This window comes from Lepisosteus oculatus, chromosome 1 (genome assembly GCF_040954835.1).
Source record: "Lepisosteus oculatus isolate fLepOcu1 chromosome 1, fLepOcu1.hap2, whole genome shotgun sequence".
NCBI classification, from domain to species: Eukaryota; Metazoa; Chordata; class Actinopteri; order Semionotiformes; family Lepisosteidae; genus Lepisosteus; species Lepisosteus oculatus.
Genome location: NC_090696.1, coordinates 58,008,786 through 58,026,724, shown reverse-complemented (window position 1 = coordinate 58,026,724; position 17,939 = coordinate 58,008,786). Strand labels below are relative to the sequence as shown.

Here is a 17,939-nt window from a genome sequence, read left to right as displayed (position 1 = left end):
GACAAGCTGATTTGTTAATTGGATTCCGGGAAAATTGGCCCTGATGCATGTGTTGGCAAATTTGTGTTTTTGTGTACCCTTCAAAGGACTGGCATGCTTTTCAAGGTGTATCCTGCCTTGTGCACAATTCTTTCAGGGATAGGCTAGAACACCATGGCCCTCAATTGGATTAGCAGTTATTGAAAGTGATGCAATAAAAACGATAATGTAATGTGAATGTCGGTGCTAGAGCTGTGATATACAGCGTTTTTTACCTTTCATGCAGCTCCGTGAACTGTTGATGCTGAACAACAGCACGACAAAGATATTTATTTTTCACGAAACGGTTGTAACCGAGTCTCCTCTTTTCATGACAGCAGCATCATCACTTTATAATCTGATCGTGTCAGATCTAAAAAACTTGCGAGGCTGAGCTCAGTGACTCCGGGGATGGGAGCCCAGAAGAGAACCAGGCTGTCTCTGGTGGCCCCATATGTGGCACCCTTCCAACTGGGCTAGAATGTCCAAACCAACAGCCCCATTTTGTTGACTAAGAAAACAGAGTGTATGAGGCACCGTTTTACGGATTAAACCTTAAATCGGGATCCTGAATACTTGGTCATTAAAGATCACATGGCACTTCATAAACCTGTAGGTATAACCATACACTCTAGTCTAGGATTGAACAATTTGGCATATTTAAGGTTCCAATTAGTGAAGCAATTTGTCACAATCTCTACTTGATTTGCTCTGTATCGGGGCAGCACATCAGTGATAGATGAAGCACTATTACTCTTCTTAGTATTATTTTTCAGACTTGAGTGACATCTTACCTCTAGCTCTTTCTTGAGTCTTTCCTCTCTCTCTGCACTGTACTCCAGATCACTTCCTTGTCTCCTCAGAGTCTCTGCATTTTTCTCATGCTCCCTCTGCAGCTGGCTCAGCCTTTTATGCAGCTCACGCAAGGTGTCATCTTGCTCCTGTGGAAAAAGTGTAAGTGGACCTTCAGTACAACTGTCATATTGATTCAGTTAAGAATCCATCTATTATTAAATAAAAAAAGTAGTTTAAAAAAAATAGTTTATTTTGTTCAGTGACCAAAATATATTTTGCTTGATAATTCTGTAGCAAAGCAACTAAAATAATATAAATTATATTAAGTAAAATTATATAAATTGTTTCTTTAATTATTTTTAAAAAAATTATGACTCAAATTCTTCCTTAGAAATCAGCAGTACCTAATAACTAAAATGCTACCTATGTTCTCATTTTATTGAGATCAATAAAGACTAAAAAGGCAACACTGTATTTCAACCAAAGTCCAGTAGAGGTCAGGCTTGTGATAAAAAACTAAACATTCCCAGACAGTTTTTTGAATGTTTGCATTTGAGACTTACAACACTTAATGAAATAACTCTGAGATTACTATTTGAAATAACTCATTTTTAAAATGCACACATAAAAAATGTATTGTGACATTAATAGCACTGTTCTAGACATCCGATGTCAATTTATTCTGAGCAGAAATATTCAAGGGCTCACAGGTACATGGTGGAATTAGTGAGGGCATTGACAGGTTGAATTTACACAAAAAAGGGATATATATATAAAAATACCACTATATTTCCACTGAACTCTGATCAGAATGCGCACTGTGCCATTACAACTCTAACATGCCATAGACTCAGTAGTAGTAGTAGTAGTAGTAGTAGTAATAATAATAATAATAATAATAATAATAATAATAATAATAATAATAATAATAATAATAATAATTGCTTGCACTTATATAGCGCTTTTCTGGACACTACACTCAAAGAGCACCAATGTGCAGCATCCACCTGGATGATGCGACGGCAGCCATAGCGCGCCAGAACTCTCACCACACATCACCCATCAGAGGGGAGGAGAGCAGAGTAATGAAGCCAACTCATAGATGGGGATTATTAGGAGGCCATGACTGGTAAGAGCTAATGGGAAATTTGGCCAGGCCGCCAGGGTTACACCCCTACTCTTTTCAAGAAACACCCTGGGATTTTTAATGACCACAGAGAGTAAGGACCTTGGTTTTACGTCTCATCCAAAGAAAATGAAACACCAGAAGTGTTTCTCAAACTCAATAACCCACCCTCCTTTAGATAAATACCAGTACAGTAAAAAGAGCAGACAATATTGAGACTTTACAAAGATCTGGAAGATTTGCATTTTACATACAGTATCTTAGATCATTCTACATACCTACAAGGGTATGGACAGTATCTCTGGGGTTTCTTTACCTATGCATCTTGGTGGTTAACTGTACTAAGCAGACCACAGTGTCAACAAAACAAACATTTCCCTTTAAACCCTTTCAACTCTTTAACAAATAAAACGTTTTAATCTCTAATTAGTTTTCCAGTTGTAAAGTACAGACTAGACTTGTGAGACTGTATTCAAGATTTGAATTTGCTGTTCTGCAAGCAGACGCTGACCATACTACCAACCATACTGATACCACTAGAAAGATGGCCACGGACAGCAAGCGGCACAACCTCATATATCCAGAATGTAGGACTCATCCTGCATTACATACAGAGGTTTTTTACCACCCCTGCTCCATAGCGTCACCTACAGTTCTTTCCACATCAAGTATATGATGGGCTTTGGGAACTTATGATGAATTATGGAAATGATTAATTATATAATACTTTTAGGGGGGGTGGTGATAAAATACACACAAAGGGCAAGCAATAACATGGTATTTTAAAAACTTGAAGAAAAAATACAATAAAACAGAGAGCCTTAAGCACTATAATAAAAAACTGTGCTGCATAACATCTAGTCCTCTCTGTCTCCCACAATGGCACTTCCCTCATGTCAAAAGATGCCTGAGCTTCCACATCTTCTCTATCCTTGAGATGTACATCAAATTAAAGCTGGATGTGCTGGCACATGTCCACTTCCACTGTTGCCCTCTCTCTACTATTGTCATCTTGCGGATCTTCATCCTCTTTCTTTTTATGAATCATTACTTAAAATCAATAGCCAATTATTAAATCACAGACAGGGTAGTGTGTATTGCAGTGTAAGTTAGTTTTCTCTGACATCTCCAGCAATTATCCAGTTGTAGCACTTTATATTACAAATGAAAATGACTTGCTACAAAAACAATATTTACAGGACATTGCTAATCGTGCTTATCGGCAAAAGCAACCTTAACTTGCTTAGTTTAAACAAATGTAATAATACAGATTTGATCACTCAAGCACAATATGATTATCTAATTGAAAATCTTTCCTCTGGGTGTTTATTTTTTCTACAGTACCTACACTAATAAGTTTCATAATGTTTTGGCAACTGAAATCACTCATTTCTGGAAGAAACATAATTAACAAACCATGTTTTATTTATTCTGCAGGCTCAATTCATACAGGCTCTTTGAGTTTAAAACCTTAATAAAGTGACTTTGTTGCTGCAAGGTACAAAACAGGACGTGGAGGAAGACAAGCTGCTGCAAGGTACCTGGAGAAGATCCTCAAGTCGTTTTTTTTCAGCAGTGAGCAACTCCGTCTCTATATTGGCACTCTGTAGAAGGCGGTCTCTCTCCTCTAGTTCACAGTGAAAGGCACCCTGGTCCTCCTCTCTGGCCTGCTGGGTGATGTGCAGGGCCTTCTCCAGATCTAATACCCGCTGCTGCAGTTCAGCATTTTCCACTGAGAAAAACAGAAACAGAAAAAAGTCCAAAAAATGCTTAGGGGTAGATATCCTTGACCTAAGAATACATTTTCAATGTAAAGCAACAAACTAGTACTAGTAAGAAAAAGAAAATACAATTATTGATTAGTTAGTCAAATCTGCTGTTTTAACCTAGAAGTCCTCCTCAGCCATTTCTATTTTGAGCATTCAGCATATTAAAAGATATCAGTTTAGTCTGATATCACAAATTGAAATGGTTCAGTATATCTTTGGATCCTTTAAGGAAACCAAACACCTGGGAGAAAATTACAGACACAGGAAGAGCATGAAAACTCCATGCAGATACTGTAGCCCCCAGGTCCATAAAGCAAGGCTCAATCTCCGGAGTTCCACTGAAATGTGTTATATATGTATTTATACTGTACATGTATACATTATATATTATAAATGTAAATGGATTAAAGGTAGGGTACTTTACTTTTGGTTTATTTGGAGCACAATATCAAAATAACTGCACGACAAGAACCATGACAAGAAATAAAACACAAAAAATTGAATTAGAAAGCACTGTCATTTTACAAGACAGTACAGAGCAAAATCAAGTGCAGAAGGAAATTCAAGAAAAGGTGGATGCTACAAACGCAGACTTTTTGCTCTACTTTGCTAACAAGTTCTCTTTCTACAAGACAAACATTCTTTAGTGAATGATCATGAGAAGGATGTTCACCTGTAATTGCTTGTTGTTAATGTTGACAGTTTTGTAATGCTGCAGCAAAACATCGCGCTATTATGTGTTTTTATATCTTTGACAAGAACCATGTACAGTAGCATGTGAGCATGGAGGCCTGTGCTTGCTCAAGTACAACGCTTTCACAGCTTGTTTCTCTGTTTGGAGCAATTTATTTCCAACAGAATTTGAAATCATTTTGGTTTAACAATCTAAAAAGATTTAAGGGAGTAAACAGAAAGTTGCTGTATGTGGAAATTACATAGTGACTGCATTTTTCAACTATCTCACTGAATCACCATTTTCACATCCCTCTGGCAGATTTTATCAAAGCCCTCCAGCTCGATAATCCTGTTCCAAACTCTCTCCGATACGACTAACTTTTTTTTGTTCCCTTTGTTCACCTAGACCAAAATCCAGATTCAAGAGCAAATACAAGAACAGTTGACAGGTGCATGCATCTTGTAGAAAAGAATCCTATGACTGAAATATAAATTATAAAAAACAATATTTATAAAATTATAATAAAAAAATATAGAAATATAAATCATCCACCTATAATCTTTCACTGCAGATTGTTGCAATTGTTTAGCAGAGGCCACAATACAAACTACTGGCATCCAAAATCAATAGCTGCTCTTGGACATTCAATTTGAAATCTTCAATTTTAAGATCATAGAGAAATTTAATAAATTAAGGCAGAACTGGGGAGGAAAGAAGGACATGAGTTTTTAGAAAGTTAAAGATCAATTCAACCAGAGGCCTAAATGTTTATAAACTACTGCTTTGTCTAAAAAGAAATAAATGTGATTGATTCCAAGTGAAGAATTTACTGTAAATGTATGTTTCAATTTAATTACTTTTATTTTATCATAAAAGGCATCTTTACAGACCCTATCCTCAACCTCTTCATTACTGCATTCAAAACTTGCAAAAGAGCCTGCGTGTACAGAAATTTACCGACGGCTGAAGAATTCAATCTAACAGGCTTTATAACATAAAACAGCAACAGCAACCCTAACAAGTACTACACTCAATCTTTACGTATAAGACAAAGCCTAATTAAACCAAATAATGTGCAGAAATACCCAACACCACTAATCAGTTACATTATTAACACCCACTGTGACTCAATAAATAGCTGGAGCTCTAACTTCAAGTAACCACCCCTGCATACCTCATACTAAGAATTTTCATCTTTATAAAATGCTCAAAAATGACGTTCAACTTCATTTACACAAGACGTTTTTCAAACGGAGAAAATGATTAAAAATATAGGTCTAATATTTTTATCCAACAGAACTAATGACCGCTAACCTTTCAACTGTTCATTTTTTCTGTGGATGTTTGCCACTGTTTCCTCAGCGCTGGATTTCTCCATACCAGCATCTTTCCTTGCCAGGGCAATCTCATACTCCAGGTTCTGGCGCTGGGCCTCTCCCCTCTCCAGCACAGCTCGGAGCTTGGCCACCTGGCCCTCATATCTGGCCACCTTAAGAAGAATAGTCGTGCAGAGATATGACAAACAGCAGGGTCTTCCAAAGAAAAACCCAAATGCAGCAGACCTTAAAATTCCTGCTGCGTGAGGGCAACGTGAAAAATAATTTAAGATCAGTATTCCCATGTATATACATGACTAAAACAACTCAGCACATAGAAATACAATCAACTTTGCCAAAAAGCCTTTATTACACAGCCATCCAAGCACAAGTACATTGTACATTATTGTGATGTTCTATAGGCAATCTTGGTAAGATGTCAACACTCATTGTCTACCAGATTGTTGCCCATCATTGAAGGATTATGTTTGGGGCATAATGATTCCTTCGGTTGTTTTACTTTCTTGATTTTCACAAGGCCTGACTTTAAACAGGTTAGACCACTTCATAAACTACTCCAGCTCAGGCACTAATATGGTGATGTATGTATTACATTCATAATCTGAACAATAAGATTTAAGCCGGAACACTTAACCGACATCTTATATCCATATGCTTTTTTCTAAAATCTTATGTGCAGAGTGGTAAGATTTTATGATTGAGTACACCTGCTACTGCACTCAACACCCAGCATTCACTTTATGCAAAATAAGGTAACAAAAATACTGGAGATCAAGGCATACAGAAATTCAATTCAAGCTTTAATATCCCATCTGGGAAAATTTGTTGTACAGCACACTCCCAACATAAGACAATGACAGACAATTAAAATCACTTGACGTTACTCGTGTCAGCTTTCAAAACATGTGGAGCTGAAATGTTATAGCCAAACCAATTTCCATATTGTTAAATTTTAATTCTCATTTCTTTTTGAGATATTAGAAATTATGACAAAATGCAAAGCATTTGGATGTGGTAATTAACACCATAATATTCTATGCAACCCTTTAAGCATCTGAATAGGCATACAGACCTATAAAATACATTCAATTAGCAATTGTGAAGTGAGAGACAAGAAAACAATACTGTGATTAATTACCTCCTCATTGTATTTTGTCACCAGCTCTAGCTTTTCCTTTTCCGATTTGTTGAGTCTCCATCTCAGATCAGATATAGAATCAAAACCGCCTTCTTTTGTGTTTTGCAAGGTTTGACGTTCACTTTGAAGCTGAGCAATTGTTTCTTTCAGTCTGTAAAAAGGCAAATTAAAATTACGTGACTCTTCCACAATCAATCCATTATAAACAAATCTCTCCCAGAACACGTTCCACTTCAGCACTGTAGTCAAAATTTAAATAACATTATTAGACACTATCTCAAATTGTTAAGAAACCTAAATGTTCAATTTGGCGCAAAACAAGTTAAGCTATGCCAAATTGTAGTTCGGAATACAGTATATAATATCATTGTATGATGACCATTTGCCCCAAAACACTTACATAATGCCAAAACAAAAATGCGACCTTCTCTATTGTAAATAAAAACCATTCTGACACACCACACTCATTTGATCATCCATGTAACACGTTAACACTTGAACAGAAACAGTTTGTGCTGGGAAATTGAGAACAACAAAGGCCAAAAGCAACCTCATCATGGTGTTTCAGGAATTAAAATCTTTGTCATAAATAAGTAAATGAATAAATAATAAGTGGTACCGAGAACTCATTTAGATGCATTGTGCATTACAGAATTATTGTTGGAGTGTCAGAAACATCAGAAAAATGTAGTTGCACTTTCTCCCATTTCTCCCCTTTTTCAAATCACTGGGCTGAAAAGAAATATACAAACTCAACTTAATATTAGCATTTTTAATATTGGGAATACAATATTTGATGTAACAACAAAAATAAAAGTATCTGTCAGAAATCTCTAAAGCTGATCTTAAACAGTATAGTGAGCCATCATGCTGATCCACAGAGGTTCAGGTGGAGAAGTCAAAAATAAATGATGTCACCAGGTTGAGATACTCTAAAAACAAATCAACACACCAGGGAAGATAACCCTATATACCAGCTCTGATCAGGGGGTCCCGACCAATACAGGTGGTTAAATATTCCAACAATCAAATGTTTTAATCAGCACGTGGCTTTGTTTTTAATTTAACAGTTTAAAATTTCTCAGTCCTCATATTTATAATTAGATCAGGTGGGTAGCTGCATCAGCATGCATAGGCCACAAAGGAACAAATAATAGGTTTATTCCATGCTGAAAAGAGAAGAAAGAAAACACAATGTTTCGGCCATGGAGCCTTCTTCAGGTGTGAGAAAGAGAGGGCAGACTGCCCTGTCTTTCTCACACCTGAAGAAGGCTCCATGGCCGAAATATAAATAATTATACATATAACTAAACTGCCCATTTGCAAGTTGTGGAGCTAAATCAGCACTAAACTAACCACTGAATAGATGTGTGTTATTTCGCTAAAATAAAAACACCAAAATCAAAAAGACAAATTGTTATTAATAATGTTTGCTAACATGTAATGAGATCACATTTTAGTGCATTTCTGAATTCCCCAAAACAATCACACACTACAAATCATTAGGTAGGCTAAATAATTTACTACCATTTTTTGTTCATATCTCTGACTCATTGCCAGACATATTATATATACCTACCTCCATGTTAAAAGTAACTACATAATATTCAACGATCAAGGCCTGGCAACCCAAAAATAATGTTTATACATTAAATCTACACAGATGCATATTCACAGATGTTGCAAGGGGTGCGACACATTAGAACGCATCAATTCAAGTACCCCCCGCCTTTACTAGAGGAAGTCATCATTTGTGGATCAGGAAGCTACATTTAAAGGGCTGATGTTTGTGATTGCCAGTGTCATATTATGGCAATGTTTTGGAACATGTGATTACCCTACAGTGACATTACACATCCTGAACTACAGCTTGGCATAGTTTGTTCATCTTCTTTTGCAACACATTTCGCCTTTAACAAAAATCTCTCTCATCTCACTATAATTCCTGTTTGCAAATATAAATTATGTCACCCTTCATTTATTTATGGCAAATGACATTTCAAACTTGCTCTACCACGGTCATTAGATTCCCTGTTCAAATTCAATGAGCAATCCCTCCCATTACCATTACTACCTGAATTGCAACTGAATTTAGATTTCAGTCAGTATAGGTGCGACTTAAGATAGTTATGACTTAATCGGGACAATATTTTGAGCATCAAAGTTTGAAGAAAAAAACTTTAAGCAGCAAAATACCTTGCGATCTCATCAGCAGAGCTCTTGGAAGAGTGCGAGGATCTTTTATTGTGATGTGTCTTCATGCCTTGTTTTGACTGTGCTGCCTCTTTATACTTCAGCGAGACCTGCTCAAGGTCTTGAGACCTTAACAAGGCTGTGGAAGGCTGAGCTGCCATGGCCACAGCTTCTCTGGACAGACTTTCTGAAAACGGTGAAGAAAGACACAGCTATGGAAATCTCAACACTTCAAGATAATGCCATGCCTTGCATTTTCAGATTTGTCTTACAATCGATACCATTCTGGTAAATAGGAAATATCGTGGTATGTGTTTTAGAAATGTCTTCAGCTTTGTTTTGTGCTTATTCTGATATAGAAAACATAGAGGCAAAAGGTTAAGACCATGAAAAAAAAAAAGGATTTTCAGAGTATTCCATCAATACACATCAAAAATTGCAAGACAAGAAGAGATAAAGGGGTTTTAAAGAAACCTGAGGGACATCAGACTGAAAATGGAAGCATGAAAGGGACGACAAATAATCTTGAAGTTGATAAAATCACAGTGCAAATATGTGAATTTAGTGTTGTCTTGGTAATATGCAAAACTATGAACTTTTGGTTAAGTTAAAGTTCTTGCATACTTTCCTCTCAGCTTTTGACAAAGGTATGCTAAATCGCTATTTTATGACAAATAAGCAAGTACTGCAAACATTTTTAGTATGTGAGAAATTGGAGCCAGAGTAACATTTTTAAATCGGGGGTCTCACATAAATTCTTGGTGAGCCAATTCTTGCGACATATGGTTTTTGTTACACCCAAGTAGTAGTTTAAACAATTAATATAAAATTATTTTCGGAAAAAAATAATGAAAAATAAAATTGAGCTACTTACAAAAAACATTTAGTGCCTGTTAATCAGTACTGCATTTAAGTAATTAATTTACTATATAATTAAGTTCAGGGTAAACAAAAAAAACGAAGAAACTTGGCCTTCCAGAAACAGAGTTTAAAATCTCTGACCTAAAGCAAATTGTTAATGTAGAACTTTTCCTCATCCCTTGAAATTTGTATTGGTTACACAGGCTTTCACTACACTTGAAAAGCCTTTATGCATATAATCCTAAATTGAAATTTGGGGATTATAAAATTAGAATTTAAATGAATGGTCATAACGTTAGGGGTTCATTTAGAATAGGCCTTCTTTGCACAATTTCACCGTTGGCCTAAAAAAAAAAGAGAAACCAAATCAATAAAACTATACCAGACCTACAAAGCTAGTCGGCATAGATTATATGAATTAGTTTTTCATTAGTTCATTTCAATTAGTTTTTCACTAACGTTGGCTTCTCGTTGGGCCTATTATAATAAAACAATAAAAAGCTATCTCGGTTAGGCAGGCTACATACAGCATAATGTAAAAATGTAGTAATTATTTTTAGCATCTGTGGTTGCCATATGTCCGAAAAATAAACTGATCCAGTTTCACGCAAGTTCATAAAATGTGTTGTAAAATTCGTCTACCACAGGTAAATAATAAAGATGTCTGCACTTTTTAAGTTTTTTTTCATACCCTTGCATTATTCCGAATTGTACACTGTGTTTCAAAAGAAATCCGTTGATGCTAACCTGCATAGTAACAACGACAATCAAAGCCAACATAAAAACAGCTCTGGGAAAGTCCACTCACCCAGTTAATCAAAGCGAGAACAGCTCAAATTGCACATCTACGACCACAAACCACTTTCTACTCGTCATTCATGAAGTATTTGGGAGAGAAAATGGACTAAAACAACTTCAAGACACTGAAAGTGTTTCTATTTATACCTCTGTTGATTTAATTCAAGTTTGTTCGTTTACAGTCACTGTTTTTCCCCCTCACAGAGTAAGACCGATACATATTTTTATTACTGTGCTTAGCTACAAAACAGAAAAAGACAACAGACGCCAAACTGCTTTTTGCCTGGACCACAAACACTCGAAACGAAACGGACAAGGGCACTGCGATTTTCTTTACCCAGAGCTATTCGATTCATTCAAAGACTTACCAAAAAAATCGTGTAAACTGTCAGTTTGGAAGCAAACCACATCTGGTTGACAGGTTCAGTTTAAATCTGACGCCATGTTTCGCTTCCTGGGGGATCCAACGACATCTTCCTCTACGATTCCACGCCTCTGATTGGTTCTCAGTCGCGTATGACGCGTTTAAAGGGAACAATAGCAGCCCCTCCCACGTGTAATGCAGGAGCCCTCAAGAATTGATAGCCGAGTCGTTATGCTGCAGATTACAACAGTTCTTACTTGATACCGTTTTTAAATCACGCAGTATTTGAAACCCTCAAATGGCACCTACATAACTGAATTTAGCTACAGGGGGTAATGTAGTTGTGTGGAGATTGTGTTTTTAACTTGGTGTTCTGTATGATGCCACAGGCTCTACTATTCTTATGACATGACTAAATGTTGGAATAGCCCGTCTGGGAAGAGCTATTGGCGCTGAAAACGCTTCACCCCCGCGCTCACAATGAACTTCCTACGTACATGTGCTCAACTCGATTGTATTTCTAATCCGTCATTCGTTTGATGTGTCAGGCACCCATAACGTACCGTGTTGTTTTTAGGTATACAGCGTCTTTCGGATGAGACGTTAAATCCTGACTCTCAACGGTCATTAAAAATCCCCTTTACACAACTGTGCTAGCCGATAAATCACACATTAACGTCAGGTACTTTTGTATTAGATGATCAATCCTATTTGATTTTTTCAGAACTATTTTCATTTTGTAATTATTGGCACTTTCATCACAAGTAGATATCAGTGTCTGTAATACAGTCTTCTTTGAAGACAGAAAGGTCTGAGCAGCACATTAGCAACAACATGAGTACAACAAGAACAATTACAAACAAGAGGAGGTTATTTGGACCATCTATCTTGTTTGGTCAGTAGTAGTAAAATAATCATACACAAGGCACTCAGGCAGTGCCTGCTTAAAAGAAATCATGGTATCAACTTCAACTGTCACAGCTCTTTGTATAAAAAATCCCTCCTGGCATCAATTCTAAATGCACCCCTTGTTCTTTTCTTTTGTGTCCTTTGGTTGTGGTTTAATTGTGGTTCTGAAGAGGTCCAGTGATTTCACTTTGTCAATTCCCTTGAGGGTTCTGAAAATTCAGAAATTCTTTTAGCCTGTCAGAGCAGAACACTCCTTTTAGCCTGGGAATGTATTAGGTCACTTGTCTCTGGACTAGTTCCAAAGTAGCATTATCTTTTTTTTAATATGTTTTATTTTATTAAAATATAGCAGAAGTTCCCAAAATGTCTGCTGAATTAAGACAAAGCTGCATATTAGTCATTGATGATGATAAAGTGAGTCCACTTAAATATAAGACATTGTTGTCAGAGGTGGATATGAAAGTAACCTATTTGGTCACAAAAAAAGTTTTCTATTGCTTGAGAATTTTTGAAAATATAGATGAAGAACAAAGCAGAGCCCAGAATAGAGCTTTCTGGAACTTATTAGTTACTTGAACAAGCTGTGAAGTCTTTAAATACTAAATACAGTTTTTACATAATCCTGAAACTGTGAGAGCTCATATCAAGACCTGAACTACACAACGTTTCTAGTGATCTACAGTGTGAAAAACTTAGATGACTCTCTAAACATAGCTGAATCAATTAATTTAGTCAAGAGCAAGTGAAAACTTGGTGTCACAAACACATCTGTGCACTCAATAAAAAAACTATATAAGATCACATTAGATAGCCTCGTTGATAGCAGATACAATAGCTGTCTAAAAAATAGCTTAACTAATTATTATTATTATTATTATTATTATTATTATTATTATTATTATTATTATCATTAGGTTTATTTAATGATTTTTGAAAGAAAGGTGCTTAAATGGATAAAAGTCTAAAGCAGTTACAGTCTGACTTACTCCTTTTGCAAAGAGGAAGAACAAGAGCAGACTTCTAGTCTGCCACTGGGATTTCAGTTGTTTTAAAAGAGAGATTGAATAAGTAGGTCGTGGAGAGAATCTAAATTGAAATGCTGGGTTGATATAAAAAAAACTGGTGAAAACCATTATGACTTCCAAAAGCTTTTCAATATGCAGTCTAATGGTACTTGACAGGAGTGTTTGTAAGTATAATACCAAGCAAAGTTGACTTATTTGGTGGCCAAATAACAAACCAAAATGTCTTTGGACTGTGGGAGAAACCCACGTGCACGGGGTGGAACATACAAACTCCACACAGACAGCACCCCAGGTCCTGAACTAAACCCAAGGGCCTAGTGCTGTGAGGCAGCAATGCTAACCACGGTACTACTGTGCTATCACTACATTTGATACCATTTTAAAAAAGATAATACCACATCTCATTAACCAAAAATAAAAGAGAAACACTGCATCCTAAAAAATCTAGCTTATCATTGCAACACAGGGGGAGGTGTGACGTTTTAAAAAGTGTGCTGTGAAAATTTTAATTTGAATAAATTTGATGAATGTTAATAAGTGACTTATTGCTAATTAACTTCTCAAACATATATCCAGAAATAAAGTAAGCAGTGTTTAATAATCTCATAAACAGCAGGAAAAAGGAAACATTTTGCAGCTTACTAGTGACTGCATTACAACCGTTTTTTTTTTTGTTACAACCGAAGAATTATTGCAGGTCTGTATTGTATGCACAAAAGGAAACCACCAACCACCTGAACCCTTTTCCTGTGTTGCTTGCTTCACTCTTAACATGAGATTATTTCCTGGTTCAAGGCTTTAAAAAATAAAACTGATTGCAATGATGAAATTTAAGTTCAAAATTTACGTGCATCAGTTGCTCCTAAAACACTTGCTATTTCAACCACATTTTACATGTGTTTCCCAATTTCACACTGCCCCCACAGACATGAGCAACCATTTAAACTCGTCACTGCGCATTTGTCCTAACCTCGGGGTCACTTTTATAATGGGGGGGTGTAGCATTTTTTTAAATCCAAACATTACTTACCCGATTTCTGTTCTTTTTGAGTCGTTAATATATACAAACGTGTTTAAAAAGTCGAAATCTCAAAATGATGTAAGATTTGCGGCCGCAGCTATTGAGAAGTGTAAGGAAAATTGATTTTTAACCCCGAAGTTGAGTTGGAGTGGTATGGTCCTTTGCATAGCAGCGCGGGAGTGCGGAGCCGAGTTCGCAGGCAGTGCTGCTGCTGCACGATTTCTGTGGTCTGTTGTAGGTAAGGTCGAGGCTCTCTCTTCTTCCCTTCATTGCGATATTTAAATTCTGTTGAAATCACTAACCGAGATTAGATCACGTGTTTGCAGCTAAAGATTGCTCGTGTTGGGGAAAATACGCTTGATTGTTTTTTAGGCAAGTTACCGGTCGAAGCCCCATTCAGAAAGCATTTCTGCAGGAGGGTTTGGTTATCACCGGGAAACGGCTTGACTACGTATTTTAAAATTGGTAGTTGTTAAGAAGCAAATGCTTTTCGCCATGTTACCCATATTCTGCGAAACAGCTGCAATACGTTTTTGTCGATAGTTTGCATTTTTAGTGGAAAGGCAGATCAGCATACTGAAGGGGAAAGCTTGTTTATTCCTGCACGCACATGCGTGTGTTTGCATGGAGGCAATGGGGGAGGGGTTGTTGGAGCTTAAGCAGTGCTTTCCCTTACACACTGTCTCACGTGTCGGAGCATCTCTGCCGAGTTTACTTCGACAAGTGTGACGATCACTGTGTTTCTTGACATGCATGTAATTCGTGACAAGATCGAAACTAAGCAGGGCGAGTAGGAAATGCAGAGTGATCTCAGGTAAGCGGGGCGCTTAGCTCGCTGCAACCACGTTTCAGGTTGTCCTTTTTTCTCTTTTTGTGGGTCTTGTTGGTCTAACCGAAAGCTGTCGATGAAACGTGTTTGTAAGTATTGAGGGACTCTAAATATGACCGTATATCACCTGTCTTTTCTTAGGGTTTTCGATATTTACCCTTAAAAATAAGTGTTGCAACAACAACATCTCTCGACATGTTCTTGTTAAGGGTTTTATAAAGTACTGTACAGATTGTGTGGCGTCCGGGTTTAAATGTTGCTGTTTTTACGTTGCAGAATGCAAGATCGTAGTTGATGCGTAGCTTTTGTATAAACCGAAAAATAATGTTGTACACAGGGTTTTCTCAAAAAAACATCTTTTGTTGTTTAGGAAGAAATGTCACCACAGCGCACTAAACTTTATGGTTAAAACATGCCTGCTTCCAACGGAAGGTTTTTTTTTTTTAAATTAGAAGTGACGCCGAGAAGCCAGCAAAGATGACTCGAGATTTCAAACCAGGGGACCTGATTTTCGCCAAGATGAAAGGCTATCCCCACTGGCCAGCCAGGGTAAGTAAGCTCATGCGTATAGCGCCAACCTGAATATGCTGCTCAGAAGGTTCAGCCAACGAGCTAAAAGGTTTTAAAAATGTTGGGATACAAAACACACGCATACACGAGTTTATGCATACAAGGTCTGTAGTTCAAGTAGGTAGCTGTGTCACCATGCGTAGGCTGCAAAGGAACAAGTGAAGGTTTATTCCGAAGGCGTTTCGGCTGTGGAGCCTTCTTCTGGCGCTCCATTATGGACACCCGAAGAAGGCTCCACAGCCAAAACGCTGTTTCCTTTCTTCTCTTTTCAGCATGGAATAAACCCTTACTTTTCCCTATGCATACAAGTAATGAGTTGGCTGCAAGTGTTTCCAAGCAGACAAGCAGCATATGAAGTCGGTAAATCTTGTAATTCAGTATCCAAAATCAAAATGTCCAACTGTTTGCAAACAAGATGGGACCAACTGGAAAGATCAGCTCGTGGTATTTTGAAACTAATCCCATGTGGAAGAAAGAAGTTATTATTTTGTATTGAAAATAGCAATCTTGTTTCAGATGGAATAACAGACAAAATCAGGAGTCCTCAGTACCAGAGTCTAGGATGCAGTATTTTGAATGATTAGTGCTATGCAGTATGTTGGGATATGTCATTTTGAGGTCTGTAGCAGAGATGAATGATGTATTTAATTTACGTCATACTGATTTAAGTGTAGATTTTCAGTATCATCTTTGGTGTAACAAATATTATGTACAAAGATTAAATGTAATAACATGGGTGGCTGGAAAGCAATGTGGATTGTATCCTGATACCTGATAAGAACAGCTGGTATATAAAACATAATTTCCTTCTATATTACAAAAATGCTGTTAGTTTCTATGTAGGTGGTCTTAATGATTGAATGCTGATCAAGTGAATGAAAGCCTCATGTATTGTATAGCTATTCTGGTATGAGAGGACAAGGATGGGGTTTGGATAGCTTGGTGTAGTGTAAAGGATACCACATGTGTTCTGGAATCTTAACACTTGTCCAAAAAGTTGTTTGGTTCTGCTCTGTTCAGGATTCAAGGTTTATAACTCCAGTACGTTTTCCAATGCAAACACACAGTTTTTCCTGGAAAGAATGTAAAAAATACTCCGTGGACAAGCAATGTCATCACACTGCTATGTTCCCGTAATTCATCTAGGCACTGGAAACAAAAGCATGAAGACAGTTTTTATGAGATAGCTCACCATTAAGTAATAGTTTATTTTTAATTGATGCATCATTTGAAGATGCTCACTTTTTTTTTCCAAATTTCATCTTTCCTCATACCCTGCTGATGTAAGTCTTCCTTGCAACAATACATGTTTTTTTTTCAGAGAATGCTTTTGTGTAGTATGCTAATGTGAGAAACGCAGCCTTCTGTCTTAAATATATGTAAATGAATCGTGCTAGGAAAGATTTCTCAAAAACTTTGCACCTGTCTTGAATGATTTTGATTTTAAATTAATGCAATATCGATATTATTTCATTAGTTTTCTACGCATTTTCAGTGATAATTTTGGAGTCAGCTATTATCAGGACAAATAATGCTGGAATATATCTTTCTGTATCTTTTAAAACCATATTCTGTGTTTCAGGGGAACAAATTAATGTGTTTTACACTACAGTAATGCATTGTAATAGCTTAATGGGTAGTTGTATCAACTCTTTCTTGTAACTGTTTTTCTAGTTGGTTTTTAATATTTAGATCATCACAGCTGAAATTTTAGTCTTTGTTAATTATTTCTTCCCAGCACAGTAGTCATGCAAGATAGAATGTTTCCGACTGGGCCCTTGTGCTGGAATTCATAAATGCAATTGTAACAAAAACAGGCATTTAGTGCCCCTGTAGATGTCCATAGAAAACCATTGCCACATTGGATTCCTTCACAAAGATGTGAAGTTGATGAATATAAACCAATACTGTAGATTAAATAGTATCACTTGGAAGGTAGTATAAAGTGCAGAACACTGCTTTGTAAATATACGTTAGGTTTAGTACAGTGAAAACAACAGACAGCCCTTAAAATACGCGATTTTCAGTCCACAGTGCCTTAAAGTATTCACATTCATCGGCTGATGGCCCATTTTGTTCGAAAAAAGTGAGGGCATTTATTAGAAATATTCCCTTGAAATAAAACCTAAAGGCTTAAACTGCACACCTTTGGTAAAATGTCAGCAAAAACTTTTGTTGCATTGGTATGCAACACTTTACCCAAAACTACCTGGACGAGTGGCATATCGAATTGAACCGCCTCTGTCCGTATCCAGTAACGGTGGTTCGTATGATTTCAGATTAGAAGCACCCATCTGATTTCTCAGTTGCAATGAAACAGTCCATGAAGATGACTTCGAATAGTCCTTTGAGCGGGGAGATGCTGATCAATAAAAAGTGCAAGGTGTAATGTACCACCCACATAATGCCTAGATCAGACTGTTCTTCCAAACTGCATAGTCAGGTAAAGAAACTGCAAGGCCAATGTCAACTTTGAAAGTTGGTGCAGAGTTTAATGGTGGAGATGGGGA

The 17,939-nt window shown here is 36.9% G+C and overlaps 2 protein-coding genes across 7 annotated transcripts in view; one reads left to right on the top strand and one right to left on the bottom strand.

The window, feature by feature from the left end:
- The window catches only part of ccdc171 (coiled-coil domain containing 171), a 150,614-nt gene extending 139,362 nt beyond the window's left edge, over positions 1-11,252 (bottom strand). Inside the window, exons 1-6 of the mRNA XM_015345164.2 lie at positions 11,080-11,252; positions 9,056-9,239; positions 6,860-7,010; positions 5,699-5,873; positions 3,481-3,671; positions 813-959 (exon numbers count right to left, since the gene is read on the bottom strand). Of these exons, the coding sequence (XP_015200650.2) occupies positions 813-959; positions 3,481-3,671; positions 5,699-5,873; positions 6,860-7,010; positions 9,056-9,213 (822 nt within the window). The 5' untranslated portion in view covers positions 9,214-9,239; positions 11,080-11,252. The remainder of the gene's footprint in view (positions 1-812; positions 960-3,480; positions 3,672-5,698; positions 5,874-6,859; positions 7,011-9,055; positions 9,240-11,079) is intronic.
- A 2,908-nt stretch (positions 11,253-14,160) lies between these two features.
- Positions 14,161-17,939, top strand: part of psip1a (PC4 and SFRS1 interacting protein 1a) — a 35,766-nt gene continuing 31,987 nt past the window's right edge. For 3 of the 6 annotated variants that reach the window (XM_015345231.2, XM_015345230.2, XM_015345226.2), the window contains exons 1-2: positions 14,440-14,844; positions 15,312-15,408. In XM_015345231.2, the coding sequence (XP_015200717.1) occupies positions 14,828-14,844; positions 15,312-15,408 (114 nt within the window). In that variant the 5' untranslated portion in view covers positions 14,440-14,827. Of the gene's footprint in view, positions 14,269-14,326; positions 14,403-14,439; positions 14,845-14,870; positions 14,949-15,311; positions 15,409-17,939 lie in introns of those variants that run through there. The other 3 variants (XM_015345227.2, XM_015345229.2, XM_015345228.2) reach the window with 3 other exon arrangements.